General features: G+C 40.8%; 1 protein-coding gene across 12 annotated transcripts; it reads left to right on the top strand.

Annotated features, from left to right (window-relative positions):
* Positions 1–618: 618 nt before the first annotated feature.
* Positions 619–7296, top strand: LOC123098526 (uncharacterized). 12 transcript variants are annotated; one of them, XR_006447807.1, is made up of 4 exons: positions 619–1274; positions 4256–4377; positions 4911–5017; positions 5460–7296. XR_006447807.1 is itself a non-coding variant. In XM_044520558.1 (3 exons), exons 1-3 carry the CDS (start codon positions 1170–1172, stop codon positions 6045–6047), a joined length of 324 nt encoding a protein of 107 aa, XP_044376493.1. In that variant the 5' UTR covers positions 619–1169; the 3' UTR covers positions 6048–7296. The 12 variants fall into 12 exon arrangements, 1 of the variants encoding a protein (XP_044376493.1); XR_006447813.1 differs by lacking the exon at positions 619–1274 and having other exon boundaries at positions 1281–5635; positions 6005–6079; positions 6190–6277; positions 6519–7296; XR_006447811.1 differs by lacking the exon at positions 619–1274 and having other exon boundaries at positions 1281–5811; positions 6005–6079; positions 6190–6277; positions 6519–7296.
* The last annotated feature ends 12763 nt before the right edge of the window (positions 7297–20059 follow it).

The raw sequence follows: 20059 nt of genomic DNA, 5'->3' as shown, positions 1-20059 counted from the left end.
TTAAATATTGTTCAGCTTATATCACAAAAAAGTTCAATGTGTAGTTCAAAAAATGTTCACCCTTTATGAATAAAAAATGTTTTAATGTATATTTAATAAAATTTTCAGCGTATATCACAAAAATATGTGTATTTTAAAATTGTTCAGCATATATCAAGAATTTCGATGTGTATTTAAATTGTTCGTAGTATTACAAAAATGTTCAATGGTCGAAAAGTTTCAGTTTTTTCTGGATCTGCCAACGCGTGAGTTCATATAAGTTTGCGGGCCCACTAACCACGAAGACTTGGCAGCTCAACTGGTTGAGAACGCTGACCTGCTATCGCCTGGTTACGAGTTCGAATCCTCGTGTGATCTTTGTTTTTCTTTTATTTTTAGTACCGTCTTTGCCATGATGCCATCGAATGGGCCGGCCCGTTTAGATCGCGCCTGCGCGGAAGCTCGTCCTTTTGACGCTAGCGAGCGTCAGCTAAGGACTCCCAATCTCTACTCCTAACGTGTCTAGTCTTCGTTTCGGGTTTATTTTTTGTCCCACTATTTTCGTCCGGTTTTTTTCGTTGGTTTTTTTCCTCGGTTTTCTCGTCCCTTCCCCGCACATAGCAAAAAAACAGCCAGCAGATCCTCATCCCCCTCGGCCCCCGCGTCGCCTACCCCAGGCGACACAGGCGGCAGCCCCCAACCGCACCGCCGCCGGCTCCCCTCCTCCAGCTACCCCCCTCGCCGCCGCCGGAGGCCACCACCGGGCGAAGCCCGCGCCGTGGCGGCGGCGGCGGGGTCTCCCTCCGTGGCGTTGATCCCCTCGCGCGGGGCCCCGCGGCTGGCAGCCGCCTCCTGATGGTTCGTCGGCGCCCCTCCCGGCGGCCTGGCGGCCGCGGCGCTTCTCCTGGTAGCGGATCCGGTGCCCCCCCCCCCCCCCCCGCGCCCCATGGTGGCCGTCCCGGCGGCGTCCGTCCGGCGTCAGATCTGGCGCCGCCTCCGCAGTCCCTCCCCGCCGTCGTCACCGGTGCTACCTTGGCGCGGCGCGTCCCCCTTTCTCTCCCCCGCCCTCCCCTGCGCTCCATCTCGCCTGGCTACCCCCCTGCCCCTGGCTGGCCGGCGTCCTCCCGGCTGCAGGGCCTTGTCCCGGCCGTGCCTCCTCTCTGGTTGGCGCGGTGGGGCTCTCCAAGGGAATGCAGTGGCGCCAGCATGAGGCGTATCAGATGTACGTGGATGCGTGGAAAGCCAACATCCCAGAATTCAAGAATCCCTTTGCTCTATCGAGGACACCATCACAGGTACGTCAATCTCTGTCCTCTCCTGCGTTCTCATTGTATTATACCCGTGTGTGTAGTGCATATTGCTCTGACGTTATAGAATTTTTGGTAGATTGTGCGTCTCTTCTTGACAAATTCTTTGCCCTGGTGATCACGTCTAGATTTATTCAGCTCATGTATCTATACCATGTACTATTTGCTACTATATATATGGTATTGATTGTAAAAAAAGGTGCATATTGCAATTTTAATGAAGAATGAATGATTGTTTAAATCAAGTGGAGAATAAATGTTCATTAGCATATTGTTATCTGACACAAATATATGCAGTGGGTTTGATGGCAGGTTGATTAAAACCATGGTAAACAATCGACATTGAGAATCCCCGGATCGATGTATTTTCGTGTGTGAATTGGAAAAAAAATCCTTATTATAGTCATAACAGTGATAAGGACTGTTAGACAATTAATGCTCTTTATTTATTTGTTTATTTTAGTTTCCACACAGGATGTTCTAAAACATGTTCGTCTTACCTGAAAAAGCACTGCTATGCACACGAGTATCGACGCACGATCCACAGATGACAAGTCAGGTAGACCATAGGATTAACTGGGTTTTTTTTTAAATCTGTGTGGCTCCTAATCCCGTCGAGCGAAATCATCCTGGAGCCAATCGTGTGCAGAGGGCTTTCGTACCTGAAATGCCTACTTGTTATGAAGAGATCTAACATGTATCATGTACTCCCTTTGTTTTAAATTACTCGTCGTAGTTTTAATTCAAATTTGAACTAAAACCATGACGAGTAATTTGGAACGGAGGGAGTATGAAGTAATAGGTGGATCATGTGTCCCTCTTACATAAGGGTCATGTTAAATTGTCAAACACTCAGATGATCTTTGATCGAGATATATAAACCACTAGCATATGTATATTTCTGAAACCAGTATTTCAGCTGTCACGTGTCTTTGGCCGACGGCAAATTGCAAACACAGCAAAGCTGGCTTCCCTTGAGAGAGATCAAACTTGGGTAGCAGCATAGCTCGAATAAGTGTATTGACTGATTGACTAGCAACACACGCGCACACAGAAGATAGTTGATTGGATAGCCACTAGCATGTAAACATGCATGTTGTTTATATTTCTTCAACACACTGTGATTGTGAAGCTATCTCTATATTTCTACAATTCGCTGTTGATCTTTTATAGATGTTCATCTCCCGACCTTATCTATATTAACTACTGGTCAATTTTATGAATTACTTGTTGGTGAGAATTCTTCTGCATCTGTTGTTGTCTTCTTGGCATCATCATTCAATCATATTTTCTAGACTATTGAGTTCAGGAATATTTGTTGTTGCCTCAATATGTTGTGGATTATCTTATTTTATAGTTTCTTTTGTTGAGTGAATATCTCCAAAGTATCGAACTTACATTGTCTGCTCACAGAGAGGAAAAGAGGGGCTGACTGTAGGATTCTAAAATCTTTCTTTGCTGCCAAACTTTAGTGATTGCCCTGCTGGAGATTGTCATTTTAATATACGTGCTGGCCCGGCTAATTAGTGCTACGCTGTATAAGTTCACAGTGGACTTGCAATTGCTTAGTAACTGTAGTAGATGGAAATGTACCAACATGTCGTAGTTATGTTGTTAACTTGCTATATTGCTCCTTTCCTTTTGTAAGGTATCTCAGACTGGGGGATTTTTTGTTCAACATTAGACGAAATATTCTGCTCAATTTTTATATTCTACCATTTGTTTCCCACACTTGTCTTTTGAATTGTCCATTTGTTATTTGGATTTTTTTAGATTTAACTGTGTATCCGACACACGTACAATAATAATTTTGTTTAGATATGAAAAATATAATATCATTGTCAGGAACTTCTACACCCGATTATTTCTCATATATTTGGGGTCTGATGCAGCAAAGGTAATATATGCTTTGTGTTTTTAGATTGATAACAATGAATTATTCCAGATGTAAAAGGAATTGCTAAAATCAACTAGAACTGATGCTACATAAGTTTTTGCTTTTCATAATTAAATTATTTCCCTCTTGATAAAAAAAACCATACTATTCTAGAGAACTTAGTTCACAAGACAGAAAAGAAGCAAAGGTGTATTATGCAACTTTCAATAAGGTGGAAATAAACAAGACTAGAGGTGGGTGGAGAGAGAGATAGAGATGTTACACATGATTCATTCCTGAACCACTAGAACTTGTTGTTTTTTCTCTCATCCGTTGGCCATGCCCATCCTTAGATTGGGCTTGATTTGTATTTATGCGTAACTGTGCACATTTTGGTCAGCTATGTGTCATGTTTAGACTTTTCTGCGTTGTCTCGGCTGAAAGCCATTTTTATCGGAATGTTGGTTGGTGCATATAGTTTTACTGCCATGTAGAAGAATGAAGTACTTAAGTGCTATTTGTTTCTCTGCGAACGAAACTAGGTGTCTTTGTTACAAGTAAATCAGGATAAGAATGGAAATGACCCTGTTAGATCCCCATAAGTGGTACCGCAGTAGCCAGGAACAGATTGACGTAATCAACGGATGAATTGGTGTGTGTTAACCATTTAATTTGAACATGGTATGGCAATTGTTGCACTCTGTTTTAGTTAGTTGAAACTAATAGCTAGGAACGCATCTTTGTAGTACTTTTCTGTTAAATTTGTAAATATACATTTTGCTTCAAGCAATTTGCTAGCTATTCAAGTTGGCAACTAGCTGGCATCATGTGATGTTTCTTTTCCATGTTATTAAGACTTATACATAACTTATTGTTTACATGGTGGTCCATTATAACTATTGTAAACTAAAAATTTTCAACAAGGAGATGTCTGCATATAACACCTTCATAATTGTTATTACATGACTATATGTTGTGAAATCATTTTTCATATGTCTATTTTTTTTTCATCACCCCAATTTAGAAATGAGCCTTCTGTTAACTCCTAATCTTCCAAGTCATTTTCTGTTCTGACAAACTTGTACCTTTTCAGACAGATCATTGTCAGCGAGTAAAAAATTGTTCAATTAAATACTGGCATTATGTGCTCTATATTGGGAATTTTGAATGAATAGTTTTGACATATTTTCTTCAGGAGAATTTTTCGGAGCTTGAGTAAGCAACTGTATCTACTTATTTTGTTAATCAGATTTGTAGCACCCGATATGTTTAGGCAGTAGACTTATTGGTCCAGAGAAGGATTCCCATGATTCACCAAAAAATTGTTGTACTAGGGAGTTTGCTTGTTTTGATAGAAGTAGTAGTAAGGTGTGTATTTGTACGTATAACATGTTTGGTGAGAGAGAGACTTGGATATTTCTCCATCCATATTTTACTTGTTCTGATGTAGACATGCAAACAAGCCAAAAATGATCTCTATGGAATAATGTTCCTGACAAGAGATAGGGCTTTGTTCCTATATTACTATTTTTGGGACCCTACATTCTTTTATCTATAGCATTTATGCTTTATGAGCTGCATTTATAAATGGATTATATCAGTGATATTAGCTATGTGTGTGGACGGATATACATATGTGTGAGATAATTTGGGGTTGATAGGAAATCATTATTTTGATGTTTTGTTAATTGAAGTTTGATCTTATGTTCTAACTGCAAACATGTGTGCCACGTTTCCTCAATGTGAAGCGAAAGAAGGTCGTTGCGGTGGTCGGCTACCAGGAGTATCTTGTTTGGCCTTGTACCATGTCGGATTGTCACTATTTTTAAAATCTACTTATGACTATTTTGTAAAGGTATGTTGCAGAACCATCTATTTTTAAAATCAATATAATGCCGTTGAGATTGGTGAATGAGGCTTCGAATAAATTTGAATTCAAATAAATTTTCTAAGGACATAGCTTTGTTGGCATATAATATATTGGTCAAATTGATTATCTAGGAACATGTGCACACCCCATGCACTCGTAGTAGTTATATTTTCCTCTTGCATTTGTTAATTTAGGGATTCACTTTAACATAGTCACGTTAGACCTTTTTTTGCCAAACACAGTAACTTAGATACTCCATTGAATAACTTACCATGTGTTGGTATTTATTGCTATAAATAACACTGAGCCTTGTTCATCACAAATCTGTATTGATATGTGTTGTGCTCTCTTTGAGAGAAGTGAACTCTGAAAACCCTCCTCATTCCGAACAATGAAAATTCTTAGGCTGAAAGTACAAACTTTGTAGGACAAATTGACAGATTTGGCGAAAAATGGGCGTATTTGGAGCCGGATGGAAAGATTGGCAGATTTGGAGCAGACTGTTGTCACAATAACAAAAGAGCTGAAGTGGAAGGGCTCATGGAAGAAGAGATGGAATGACAATAATGCAACCTTGACGTGTGGCTGTTGTATGTATTTGAGGTACGTAGGAAAAGAACTCTTAATGAGGTAAAGTGATGGGGACTCATCTAAGGTGGAGATGGAAACTGGGCCCAGAGGCAAACATGGCATTGTTCATAGTCAGTTTGTGAATGAACATGTGGTGGAAAGAATGTTTCCATGTCCATATGCCTCCTTTTCTTATTATTCGTACTAAGGTGAGGTACCTTATATCTCATCAGTTGTCGATATGGAGTTCCCCATGGTGTCCTATTTGGAGCTCTATTTATGATCATCTCATAATTCAGCATCAGCCTTACATTTATCCTTCCAATCTTAAAGATCTATGGAAACCTAACAATAAAGCTTGGAATGAAAATCTTATTTACTCTCTGTTTGATGCTGAGGCAGCAAGCATTATTCTCCAAACCCCCATAATTCAAACGGAGGGTAAAGATATCATGTGTTGGAAACACACCCCAACAGGTAAGTGCACTACTAAGAGTGCATACAAGCTATGTGTACAGGTTCTTCATCAAGAATGAGCTCCTCAACGAAGGCAGGTGTTTACTCTTGTAAAAACACTTTTTTGCTAGGTTTGGAAAGACAATAGCATTGCTCTGAGAATTCAGACGTTTGCTTGGAGGCTTCTTGAGAGAGCAGTTCCAACAGGCATGCGGGCTGGTATGTATGCCAGACACATCTCCAAATACTGCTCCATGTGTGAGGCGGAGGAAGATGACATTCATTTATTTTTCTCATGCCCATTTGCTAAAGCTGCTTAGTTCTTAGAACCATGGTTTCTTAGGTCTGATTACTTTGTGCAACATTACAGATCAATTCCTAATATTATTCAAGCAATCTTAAGTTCAGGACACCACTATGCTTCCATATGCAATCTAATGACTTTTTCTGGTGTATATAGAAGGCGGGAAATGACAAACATTTTGGAAGAAAATAGGGACATCCAACTCAGGTGCATCAAGCTGCTCAAGCTATAATGAAAGGGCTTCAGGTAGAGTCCAAAGTTACAGGTTTTATCGGTCCACCCTTCTGACAGATAATCAGGTACTTGCAAGAGCTGCAAATGCTGGCAAATTTCAAACCCGGGACATTGTGAAATCCATTCACAGATAGCAGAATACTTCATTGTTTCCAAGTCTCTTATGTTAAAGATATATCACATCAAAAGAGATTTGAATGGTGTTGCTCATAACCGTGCAAAGGACTCACTGAAAAAGCTTTGTATTAGCTACCACATATTATATTAGCTCATACTGTACTGTATCCCCTACCACATACTGTATTAGCTCAACTGATAGGAGTATCCAGTGTCCAGTGTTGCTCGCTTTGAGCAACTTTGTAATCTATGGATTTCGTATCCTTGATGTAAGATGTGTATGAAAGATCAATGAATAGCGCCCTCGGGCGCTCCTTCTGTTAAAAAAAATTGCATGGCATATGTAGTAGAATGAGACAACAAAACAATGGCATAGAATCCACATGAAGAGTCAAGGGGCAATGAGATGATGATTTATGTATGGACAAAGAAGGCGATGAACGGCATGTTCAATGGAGAAGAGAGGCTAGAGGGGTGCATGGTGTTTGTTGAAATACATAGAAGATACTTGTGTTTGTGTTGTGGTTGAACATTACGTGCAATGAGTTTGTTCGTAGGGAGTAAAATGAGCATTGTTTACAAATTCATTTATTGGCCCATGGCAACGCACGGGCAATCTATTATTTTTAAGTATGTCACCCAAATAATTCATCCATGACATGTCTTGAAATTAATTTATTCTACTGATTATTCAGAACATGAGTTTTAGATTTTGTAGTCCAAAAAGATGATAATGAAATTGAGAGAAGAGGGTATGCCTAGGATCTATGAACATGATGTGTGACAAGTGATGGTATGACTTCTTCAGAGAACCATCTTGATCCTTCTTTTTTCTTCATATATGGCCAGCCATTGATTATTGTGGTGCGGAAACTCGTGAGCGCTAGAGATTGTGGCACTATTTAGAGGGTTGGGCGGCAACTCGGGTAGAGGGAGGTAGTGCGTGACAACATTTGCTGACTGTTGATGGTGGAGGCAAGCGGTTTCGTAGGTAGAGGTGGGCAGGTGAATAGACTGGACGAAGAAAAAGGTATGCAGAGGGAGGAAGAAGAGTAGTAGCAGCAGCGGGTGTTGGCGGCGGAGGAGAGGCAAGGGGTTAGCGGTCTCGAGTGCGGGGTGCGGGAGGTCGTGGGCACCAAAATGGTGGTAGGTTTTAGAGGAACGACTGGCGTCAGCGTTGACGGAGGTGGTGACTTGAGCAAGTGGCAACGTGTGGCAACACTCGCCGGCTGTAGGGTGGCGGTGGTAGGTGCTTAGGCAGGGAGAGGCGGGCGGGTCGATAAAGTGGTCAAATAAAAAATCTGCAGCTACGGGAGGAAGATGAAGAATTAGAGGCAGGTCATCGTTGGATGAGAAGGGGCAGGGGATTAATGGATTTTAAGGCGGGGTACAGGATATCTCAGGTGGCGGAGATGGTGGTGGTGTTTAGAGGGATAGCCGACACATCATGTTAGACCATTTCGTTTGCACCATCCATCCCGAACAATCACGGAAAATAGAAGAAATTGCTGGAACTATGTTATAAAGATCTATTTGGGTGAAGAGATGAGGAATAATGTAGTTCATGACGGTCATTTTCAACGTCTACATATTTTCAGCCTTGTCGGCACAGGAACACATAGAGTGAGGGGTGCGTGGGTTGAAAGAGTGAGAGGGCTGGTTGTGATGAGAGAGTGACTGAGGTCAGAATAAGGCTAGACGGTAAGCTAAAAAAACTGGATAGACAACATTTTTGATTATGAGAGAATTTCTTAAGTGCATCAAGTAAATTTTAATTTGTAACATATTTTTAGTTAGATAATCGCTCTATATGCATACATCGTCAAATTGTTTTTTAATCAATTTACATTGCAAGTAAAGTAGACTTCAATTATTACCCAATTACGCCCATGCTATATTTTCTCTACATGTAAAATTTAACTTGCGTTACGTTTATATAACTTCAGCAAAATATTTCAAAAGCCCGTGACAACGCACGGGCATTATATTAGTAGTAGTAGCACAGGGGAGCTCCTAGTCGGCGCTGCAGGCGCCGGTTCCCGCCGCTTGCGCCCGCGCGGACACGAACTGGGCCGGCCCAGCAAGCTGCTGAGAAGCAAAAAGCGAAGTAAAAAATTACTGTACGAGGTTTACTCGGGAGAATCGGAAGTCGAACTCGTAACGCCCAAGTAAACGACAACATGGGTCAACCACTGGACCAGGCTTGGTGCGATGCTTATTCTGCGAAATCATAACTCTTTAATGTTTCATACAGTACAAACATTAAACATATACTAGTATTATATGCCCCCTATAAATTCTTTGAATAAAGAAAACATAAATTGAAAAGGCATTCATATAGACCATGAATTGAAAGGAAAAGTTCGCAAAATTGGAAAAAGCTAGTGAGTTCGAAAAAAGTTCGTCAATTTGAAAAAAAGTTCATCAAATTTGAAAAAAAGTTCATCAAATTTGCAAAAAGTTCATTGAATTTGAAAAAAGTTCATCAAATTTGAAAAAAAGTTCATTGAATTTGAAAAAAAGTTCATCGAATTTGGAAAGAAAGTTCATCGAATTTGAAAAAAGTTCATCGAATTTCAAAAAAAGTTCATCGAATTTGAAAAAAGTTCACTAAATTTAATAAAGTTCATCAAATTTGAAAAAAGTTCACCGAATTTCGAAAAAAGTTCACCAAATTTCGAAAAAAGTTCATCGAATTTTTAAAAAAGGTCACAAATTTAAAAAGAATTTCATGAATTAAAAAACCGCGCAATAAAGAAAACAAAAAAGGTAAGAGAAAAAGAATAAGAATAAACCAAGCTGAAGAATGAAAAGAAAGAAAAAAAAACTGTATTTAAACTTGCGGGCGGATGGCGTGGTGGTTAGAGGCGATCCCTAGCAACGAACCCGACGCGAGTTCGAATCCCCCTCCTGCACTCTTTTTGACCTTTCGAAAACAGAAAGGAAAAAAAACTCTTTTTGACCTTTCGAAAACAGAAAGGAAAAAAAACTCTTTTTGACCTTTCGAAAACAGAAAGGAAAAAAAAGAGAATGGGCCGGCCCAGCTTGGACTGCTGCAGGCGCCCGTTTGCAAATTGCACTGTAACGGGCGCCTGCAGCGCCAAATAGGAATTGCCGTAGCACACTACAATACTCTCCGTTTTACTATTACATAGGAGCAGCAATGCTACATCAAGGGAGTCTTACATGCATTTTAGAGGGTGGATTTGAGCTGGCGAAGTATGATTGGACAAAGGGAGAGGGCGGGGCCCCACCCCCTGGAAATAGGGGGGCAAAGTTTAGTTGAACCGAAGGGTCCGTGAAAGGCCCGTATTAAGTCCGTTGATGTAGCATTTTTGTACATAGGAGTACTAGAACAATACCCGTGTGTTGCAATGGGATATAAATATCTCAATACATTAACTTGTGATTTACCTGCTCATATTATTGTGATTGTGTAGATAAATGTTTATCATATGTCTGTGATTTACCATATAATTTGATGAAAATTTTGGTAAGTAAATTAAAGTGAAATTGGTTCGGAAGGTAAGTAAATCAAACTAATTGATTATCATATGGGCAAGGTTCGACGAATTGGTGACGAGAAGAAAAGTGAAACATGTAACCTTACATTCTTTTTAGTAGCGGGGATTTATTTTTATTTCCTACATATATACATATTAAAATCACAGAAATGCAAAAAAGGAAGTCACGGAAATGCAGTTTGGACCCCGAGCTCTATGGAATTTGGATTTTTAAGGACTTCTTTGATTCATATGATGTGTAGAGGGTTAGAATTCGTAGGATTTTTTCTCACAAAAGAAAATAATTCTCAGGATTATTTTTTCTAAATTGGTTGTTTGATTCGTAGGGTTGGATCCTATAAAAAAACTAATAAATCATTTCTACATTTCATAGGAAATCTAGTATATACTCTATTCTATATTTAAAATCCATTTATGTTTCCTATGCCACCAAACAAACTATGCTAGTCCTATAGGATTTAAGTGGACATGCCACTTCAGTCCTATATTTTTCATATTGTAGCATTTTCAGAATCCTGCAAATCAAAGAGGCATTTAAAGAATTAGGAAATCATATTCTGAAGTTTTGAGAAAATCTAAAAAATACACACATACATAGAGTAGTATACTACATTTCTGTAAATTTTAATGATGAAACACATTTTTGTGTGAGCTACATAAAAAAGAAACAATGATCTGTTTCTAACACAATTTACAAAAATGCAATATATATCACTAGGTATGTGTCTATATATTTGCATAAATTTTTTAAATCAAAAGGTCTCATTGTTTACATTTGCAAAAATCAGGATCCATGGTGCTCGGGAGCAAGAAATGAACACTCTTAAAATCATGCATATATTTGTTCATTACTCCCTATGTCCGGGCCTAAAGGCGAAGAACAAAAAAATCTAGTACCAGAGATGTAATTATCGGCGGCACATACCAAATTTGGTAGAAAATCACATTCACATGTTTCTAATGAAATATATTTTCATATTCCATATATTTAGTGTTGTATTTGATGATAATTTTTTCTATAAACATGGTCAAAGTATGCACCTTTTGACTTCAGAAAATATATATTTTGTGCCTTGTTTTTAGAGACGGAGGGAGTAGTATTGTGGCAGCATTTCTGTTGATTATGAACTAGATTTATAAATCAAATGACTAAATACCAAACTTGGCTGAAATAAGTTTCTATTTTGAACTCATGTTTTTTATAGCAAAAGATTGTTTCCCCTCCGATTTCCATTAGAGAAACCAGCATAAGTTCAGTACTAGAGGTTGATACGTCTCCGTCGTATCTACTTTTCCTAATGCTTTTCCTCTTGTTTTGGACTCTAATTTGCATGATTTGAATGAAACAAACCCGGACTGACGTTGTTTTCAGCAGAACTACCATGGTGTTGTTTTTTGTGCAGAAATAAAAGTTCTCGGATTGGAACGAAACTTTGCGAGGATTTTTTATTCAATAAAAGAATTTCTAGAGCCAAGAACCACCAGAGGGGGGGCACCTGGGTGGGCACAACCCACCAAGGTGCCCCCCTCCAAGCGCGCCTAGGTGGGTAGTCCCCACCTGGTGGCCCCGCAGACTCCAACCCTCATACTATGAAATCACTGAAGGAAATATGCCCTAGAGGCAATAATAAAGTATTATTTATTTCCTTGTATCATGATAAATGTTTATTATTCATGCTAGAATTGTATTAACCGGAAACATAATACATGTGTGAATATATAGACAAACAGAGTGTCACTAGTATGCCTCTACTTGACTAGCTCGTTAATCAAAGATGGTTATGTTTCCTAGCCATAGACATAAGTTGTCATTTGATTAACGAGATCACCTCATTAGGAAAATGACGTGATTGACTTGACCCATTCCGTTAGCTTAGCACTCGATCGTTTAGTATGTTGCTATTGCTTTCTTCATGACTTATACATGTTCCTATGACTATGAGATTATGCAACTCCCGTTTACCGGAGGAACACTTTGTGTGCTACCAAACGTCACAACGTAAATGGGTGATTATAAAGGTGCTCTACAGGTGTCTCCAAAGGTACTTGTTGGGTTGGCGTATTTCGAGATTAGGATTTGTCACTCCGATTGTCGGAGAGGTATCTCTGGGCCCACTCGGTAATGCACATCACTATAAGCCTTGCAAGCATTGTGACTAAATGAGTTAGTTGCGGGATGATGTGTTACGGAACGAGTAAAGAGACTTGCCGGTAACGAGATTGAACTAGGTATCGAGATACCGACGATCAAACCTCGGGCAAGTAACATACCGGTGACAAAGGGAACAACGTATGTTGTTATGCGGTCTGACCGATAAAGATCTTCGTAGAATATGTGGGAGCCAATATGGGCATCCAGGTCCCTCTATTGGTTATTGACCGGAGACGTGTCTCGGTCATGTCTACATAGTTCTCGAACCCGTAGGGTCCGCACGCTTAAAGTTACGATGACAGTTTTATTATGAGTTTATGTATGTTGATGTACCGAAGGAGTTCGGAGTCCCGGATGAGATCGGGGACATGACGAGGAGTCTCGAAATGGTCGAGACATAAAGATCGATATATTGGACGACTATATTCGGACTTCGGAAAGGTTCCGAGTGATTCGGGTATTTTTCGGAGTACCGGAGAGTTAGGGAATACGTATTGGGCCTTATTGGGCCATACGGGAAAGAAGGAAAAGGGCCTCAAGGGTGGCCGCACCCCTCCCCTTGGTCTGGTCCGAATTGGACTAGGGAAGGGGGCGCCCCCTTCCTTCCTTCTCTTTTTCCCTTCCTCTTTTCCTATTCCATATGGGAGGTGGAATCCTACTAGGACTAGGGAGTCCTAGTAGGACTCCACACTTGGTGCGCCCCCTCCTAGGGCCGGCCTCCTCCTCCCTTGCTCCTTTATATACGGGGGCAAGGGGCACCCCATGGACACAACAATTGATCCTTGAGATCTCTTAGCCGTGTGCGGTGCCCCCCTCCACCATATTACACCTCGATAATACCGTTGCGGAGCTTAGGCGAAGCCCTGCATCGGTGGAACATCATCATCGTCACCACGCCGTCGTGCTGACGAAACTCTCCCTCAACACTCGGCTGGATCGGAGTTCGAGGGACGTCATCGAGCTGAACGTGTCTAGAACTCGGAGGTGCCGTACGTTCGGTAATTGATCGGTCGGATCGTGAAGACGTACGACTACATCAACCACGTTGTGATAACGCTTCCGCTATTGGTCTACGAGGGTACGTGGACAACACTCTCCCCTCTCGTTGCTATGCATCACCATGATCTTGCGTGTGCGTATGAATTTTTTTGAAATTACTACGTTCCCCAACAGTGGCATCCGAGCCTGGTTTTATGCGTTGATGCTATGCACGAGTAGAACACAAGTGAGTTGTGGGCGATATAAGTCATACTGCTTACCAGCATGTCATACTTTGGTTCAGCGGTATTGTGAGATGAAGCGGCTCGGACCGACATTACGCGTACGCTTACGCGAGACTGGTTTCACCGTTGCGAGCACTCGTTGCTTAAAGGTGACTGGCGGGTGTCTGTCTCTCTCACTTTAGTTGAACCGAGTGTGGCTACGCCCGGTCCTTGCGAAGGTTAAAACAACACCAACTTGACAAACTATCGTTGTGGTTTTGATGCGTAGGTAAGAACGGTTCTTGCTAAGCCCGTAGCAGCCACGTAAAACTTGCAACAACAAAGTAGAGGACGTCTAACTTGTTTTTGCAGGGCATGTTGTGATGTGATATGGTCAAGACATGATGTGATATAATTTGTTGTATGAGATGATCATGTTTTGTAACCGAGTTATCGGCAACTGGCAGGAGCCATATGGTTGTCGTTTTATTATATGCAATGCAATCACCATGTAATGCTTTACTTTATCACTAAGCGGTAGCGATAGTCGTAGAAGCATAAGATTGACGAGACGACAACGATGCTACGATGGAGATCAAGGTGTCGCGCCGGTGACGATGGTGATCATGCCGGTGCTTCGGAGATGGAGATCACAAGCACAAGATGATGATGGCCATATCATATCACTTATATTGATTGCATGTGATGTTAATCCTTTATGCATCTTATCTTGCTTTGTTTGATGGTAGCATTATAAGATGATCCTTCACTAAATTATCAAAGTATAAGTGTTCTCCCTGAGTATGCACCGTTGCGAAAGTTCTTCGTGCTGAGACACCACTTGATGATCGGGTGTGATAGGCTCTACGTTCAAATACAACGGGTGTAAAACAGTTGCACACGCGGAATACTCAGGTTAAACTTGACGAGCCTAGCATATAACAGATATGGCCTCGGAACACGGAGACCGAAAGGTCGAGCGTGAATCATATAGTAGATATGATCAACATAGTGATGTTCACCATTGAAACTACTCCATCTCACGTGATGATCGGACATGGTTTAGTTGATATGGATCACGTGATCACTTAGAGGATTAGAGGGATGTCTATCTAAGTGGGAGTTCTTAAGTAATATGATTAATTGAACTTAAATTTATCATGAACTTAGTCCTGATAGTATTTTGCAAATTATGTTGTAAATCAATAGCTCATGTTGTTGCTTCCCTGTGTTTATTTTTGATATGTTCCTAGAGAAAAATTATGTTGAAAGATGTTAGTAGCAAAGATGCGGATTGGATCCGTGATCTGAGGATTATCCTCATTGCTGCACAGAAAAATTATGTCCTTGATGCACTGCTAGGTGACAGACCTATTGCAGGAGCAGATGCAGACGTTATGAACGTTTTTCTAGCTCAATATGATGACTACTTGATAGTTTAGTGCACCATGCTTAACGGCTTAGAATCGGGACTTCAAAGACGTTTTGAACGTCATGGACCATATAAGATGTTCCAGGAGTTGAAGTTAATATTTCAAGCAAATACCCGAGTTGAGAGATATGAAGTCTCCAACAAGTTCTATAGCTAAAAAGATGGAGGAGAATCGCTCAACTAGTGAGCATGTGCTAAGATTGTCTGGGTACTACAATCGCTTGAATCAAGTGGGAGTTAATCTTCCAGATAAAATAGTGATTGACAGAATTCTCTAGTCACCATCACCAAGTTAGTAGAACTTTGTGATGAACTATAGTATGCAAGGGATGACGAAAGTAATTCCCGAGCTCTTCGCGATGCTGAAATCGACGAAGGTAGAAATCAAGAAAGAGCATCAAGTGTTGATGGTTAACATGACCACTAGTTTCAAGAAAAGGGCAAAGGGATAGAAGGGGAACTTCAAAAAGAACGGCAAGCAAGTTGCTACTCAAGTGAAGAAGCCCAAGTCTGTACCTAAGCCCGAGACTAAGTGCTTCTACTGCAAAGGGACTGGTCACTGGAAGCGGAACTACCCCAAGTATTTGGTGGATAAGAAGGATGGCAAAGTGAACAAAGGTATATTGGATATACATGTTATTGATGTGTACTTTACTAGTGTTTATAGCAACCCTTCGGTATTTTGATACTGGTTCAGTTGCTAAGAGTAGTAACTCGAAACGGGAGTTGCAGAATAAACAGAGACTAGTAAAAGGAGAGGTGAAGATGTGTGTTGGAAGTAGTTCCAAGATTGATATGATCATCATCACACACTCCCTATACTTTCGGGATTAGTGTTGAAACTAAATAAGTGTTATTTGGTGTTTGCGTTGAGCATGAATATGATTTGATCATTTTTATTGCAATATGGTTATTCATTTAAGTTAGAGAATAATTGTTGTTCTGTTTACATGAATAAAACCTTATATGGTTACACACCCAATGAAAATGGTTCGTTGGATCTCGATCGTAGTGATACACATATTCATAATATTGAAGCCAAAAGATGCAAAGTTAATAATGATAGTGCAACTTATTTGTGGCACTGCCGTTTAGGTCATATTGGTGTAAAGCGCATGAAGAAACTCCATGCTGATGGGCTTTGGAATCACTTGATTATGAATCACTTGATGCTTGCGAACCATGCCTTATGGGAAAGATGACTAAGACTCCGTTCTCCGGAACGATGGAGCAAGCAACTGACTTATTGGAAATAATACATACTGATGTATGCGATCCGATGAGTGTTGAGGCTCGCAGCGGGTATCGTTATTTTTTGACCTTCACAGATGATTTGAGCAGATATGGGTATATCTACTTAATGAAACAGAAGTCTGAAACATTTGAAAAGTTCATATAATTTCAGAGTGAAGCGAAAATCATCGTAACAAGAAAATAAAGTTTCTACGATTTGATCGTGGAGAAGAGTATTTTAGTTACGAGTTTGGCCTTCAGTTAAAACAATGTGAAATAGTTTCACTACTCACGCCACCTGGAACACCACGGTGTAATGGTGTGTCCGAACATCGTAACCGTACTTTATTAGATATGGTGCGATATATGATGTCTCTTACCGATCTACCACTATCATTTTGGGGTTATGCATTAGAGACAGCTACATTCACGTTAAATAGGGTACCGTCTAAATCCGTTGAGACGACGTCATATGAACTGTGGTTTGGCAAGAAACCGAAGTTGTCGTTTCTTAAAGTTTGGGGTTGCGATGCTTATGTGAAAAAGTTTCATCCCGATAAGCTCAAACCCAAATCGGAGAAATGTGTCTTCATAGGATACCCAAAGGAGACAGTTGGGTACACCTTCTATCACAGATCCGAAGGCAAGACATTCGTTGCTAAGAATGGATCCTTTCTAGAGAAGGAGTTTTCTCTCGAAATAAGTGAGTGGGAGGAAAGTAGAACTTGATGAGGTAACTGTACCTCCTCCCTTATTGGAAAGTAGTTCATCACAGAAATTTCTTCCTGTGACTCCTACACCAATTAGTGAGGAAGTTAATGATGATGATCATGTAAACTTCAGATCAAGTTACTACCAAACCTCGTAGGTAAACCAGAGTGAGATCCACACCAGAGTGGTATGGTAATCCTGTTCTGGAGGTCATGTTATTTGACCATGATGAACCTACGAACTATGAGGAAGCGATGGTGAGCCCAGATTCCGCAAAATGGCTTGAGGCCATGAAATCTGAGATGGGATCCATGTATGAGAATAAATTATGGACTTTGGTTGACTTGCCCAATGATCGGCAAGCCATTGAAAATAAATGGATCTTCAAGAAGAAGACTGACGCTGATGGTAATGTTACTGTCTATAAAGCTCAACTTGTTGCGAAAGGTTTTTGACAAGTTCAAGGGATTGACTACGATGAGACCTTCTCACCCGTAGCGATGCTTAAGTCTGTCCGAATCATGTTAGCAATTGCCGCATTTTATGATTATGAAATTTGGCAAATGGATGTCAAAACTGCATTCCTGAATGGATTTCTGGAAGGAGAGTTGTATATGATGCAACTAGAAGGTTTTGTCGATCCAAAGGGAGCTAACAAAATATGCAAGCTCCAGCGATCCATCTATGGACTGGTGCAAGCATCTCGGAGTTGGAATATACGCTTTGATAAGTTGATCAAAGGATATAGTTTTATACAGACTTGCGGTGAAGCCTGTATTTACAAGAAAGTGAGTGGGAGCACTACAACATTTCTGATAAGTATATGTGAATGACATATTGTTGATCGGAAATAATGTAGAATTATTCTGCAAAGCATAAAGGAGTGTTTGAAAGGAGTTTTTCAAAGAAAGACCTCGGTGAAGCTACTTACATATTGAGCATCAAGATCTATAGAGATAGATCAAGATGCTTGATAAGTTTTTTCAATGAGTACATACCTTAACAAGATTTTGAAGTGGTTCAAAATGAAACAGTCAAAGAAAGAGTTTCTTGCCTGTGTTACAAGGTGTGAAATTGAGTAAGACTCAAAACCCGACCACGGCAGAAGATAGAAAAAGAATGAAAGTCATTCCCTATGCCTCGGCCATAGGTTCTATAAAGTATGCCATGCTGTGTACCAGATCTATTGTATATCCTACACTGATTTTGGCAAGGGAGTACAATAGTGATCTAGGAGTAGATCACTGGACAGCGGTCAAAATTATCCTTACTGGAATAAGGATATGTTTCTCGATTATGGAAGTGACAAAAGGCTTGTCGTAAAGGGTTACGTCGATGCAAGTTTTTACACTAATCTAGATGACTCTAAGTCTCGGTCTAGATACATATTGAAAGTGGGAGCAATTAGCTAGAGTAGCTCCATGCAGAGCATTGTACACATAGAAATTTGCAAAATACTTACGGATCTGAATGTGACAGACCCGTTGACTAAAATTATCTCATAAGCAAAACATGATCACACCTTAGTACTCTTTGGGTGTTAATCACATAGCGATATGAACTAGATTACTGACTCTAGTAAACCCTTTGGGTGATGGTCACATGACGATGTGAACTATGGGTGTTAATCACATGGTGATGTGAACTATTGATGTTAAATCACATGGCGATGTGAACTAGATTATTGACTCTAGTGCAAGTGGGAGACTAAAGGAAATATGCCCTAGAGGCAATAATAAAGTATTATTTATTTCCTTGTATTATGATAAATGTTTATTATTCATGCTAGAATTGTATTAACTGGAAACATAATACATGTGTGAATATATAGACAAACAGAGTGTCACTAGTATGCCTCTACTTGACTAGCTCGTTAATCAAAGATGGTTATGTTTCCTAGCCATAGACATAAGTTGTCATTTGATTAACGAGATCACCTCATTAGGAGAATGACGTGATTGACTTGACCCATTCCGTTAGCTTAGCACTCGATCGTTTAGTATGTTGCTATTGCTTTCTTCATGACTTATACATGTTCCTATGACTATGAGATTATGCAACTCCCGTTTACCGGAGGAACACTTTGTGTGCTACCAAACGTCACAACGTAAATGGGTGATTATAAAGGTGCTCTACAGGTGTCTCCAAAGGTACTTGTTGGGTTGGCGTATTTCGAGATTAGGATTTGTCACTCCGATTGTCGGAGAGGTATCTCTGGGCCCACTCGGTAATGCACATCACTATAAGCCTTGCAAGCATTGTGACTAAATGAGTTAGTTGCGGGATGATGTGTTACGGAACGAGTAAAGAGACTTGCCGGTAACGAGATTGAACTAGGTATCGAGATACCGACAATCAAATCTCGGGCAAGTAACATACCGGTGACAAAGGGAACAACGTATGTTGTTATGCGGTCTGACCGATAAAGATCTTCGTAGAATATGTGGGAGCCAATATGGGCATCCAGGTCCCGCTATTGGGTATTGACCGGAGACGTGTCTCGGTCATGTCTACATAGTTCTCGAACCCGTAGGGTCCGCACGCTTAAAGTTACGATGACAGTTTTATTATGAGTTTATGTATGTTGATGTACCGAAGGAGTTCGGAGTCCCGGATGAGATCGGGGACATGACGAGGAGTCTCGAAATGGTCGAGACGTAAAGATCGATATATTGGACGACTATATTCGGACTTCGGAAAGGTTCCGAGTGATTCGGGTATTTTTCGGAGTACCGGAGAGTTACGGGAATACGTATTGGGCCTTATTGGGCCATACGGGAAAGAAGGAAAAGGGCCTCAAGGGTGGCCGCACCCCTCCCCTTGGTCTGGTCCGAATTGGACTAGGGAAGGGGGCGCCCCCTTCCTTCCTTCTCTTTTTCCCTTCCTCTTTTCCTATTCCATATGGGAGGTGGAATCCTACTAGGACTAGGGAGTCCTAGTAGGACTCCACACTTGGTGCGCCCCCTCCTAGGGCCGGCCTCCTCCTCCCTTGCTCCTTTATATACGGGGGCAGGGGGCACCCCATGGACACAACAATTGATCCTTGAGATCTCTTAGCCGTGTGCGGTGCCCCCTCCACCATATTACACCTC

This window comes from Triticum aestivum, chromosome 4D, assembly GCF_018294505.1.
Source record: "Triticum aestivum cultivar Chinese Spring chromosome 4D, IWGSC CS RefSeq v2.1, whole genome shotgun sequence".
Classification (NCBI taxonomy): domain Eukaryota; kingdom Viridiplantae; phylum Streptophyta; class Magnoliopsida; order Poales; family Poaceae; genus Triticum; species Triticum aestivum.
Note: the sequence above shows the minus strand (reverse complement) of the source record. Positions and strands in the feature narration are given on the sequence as shown.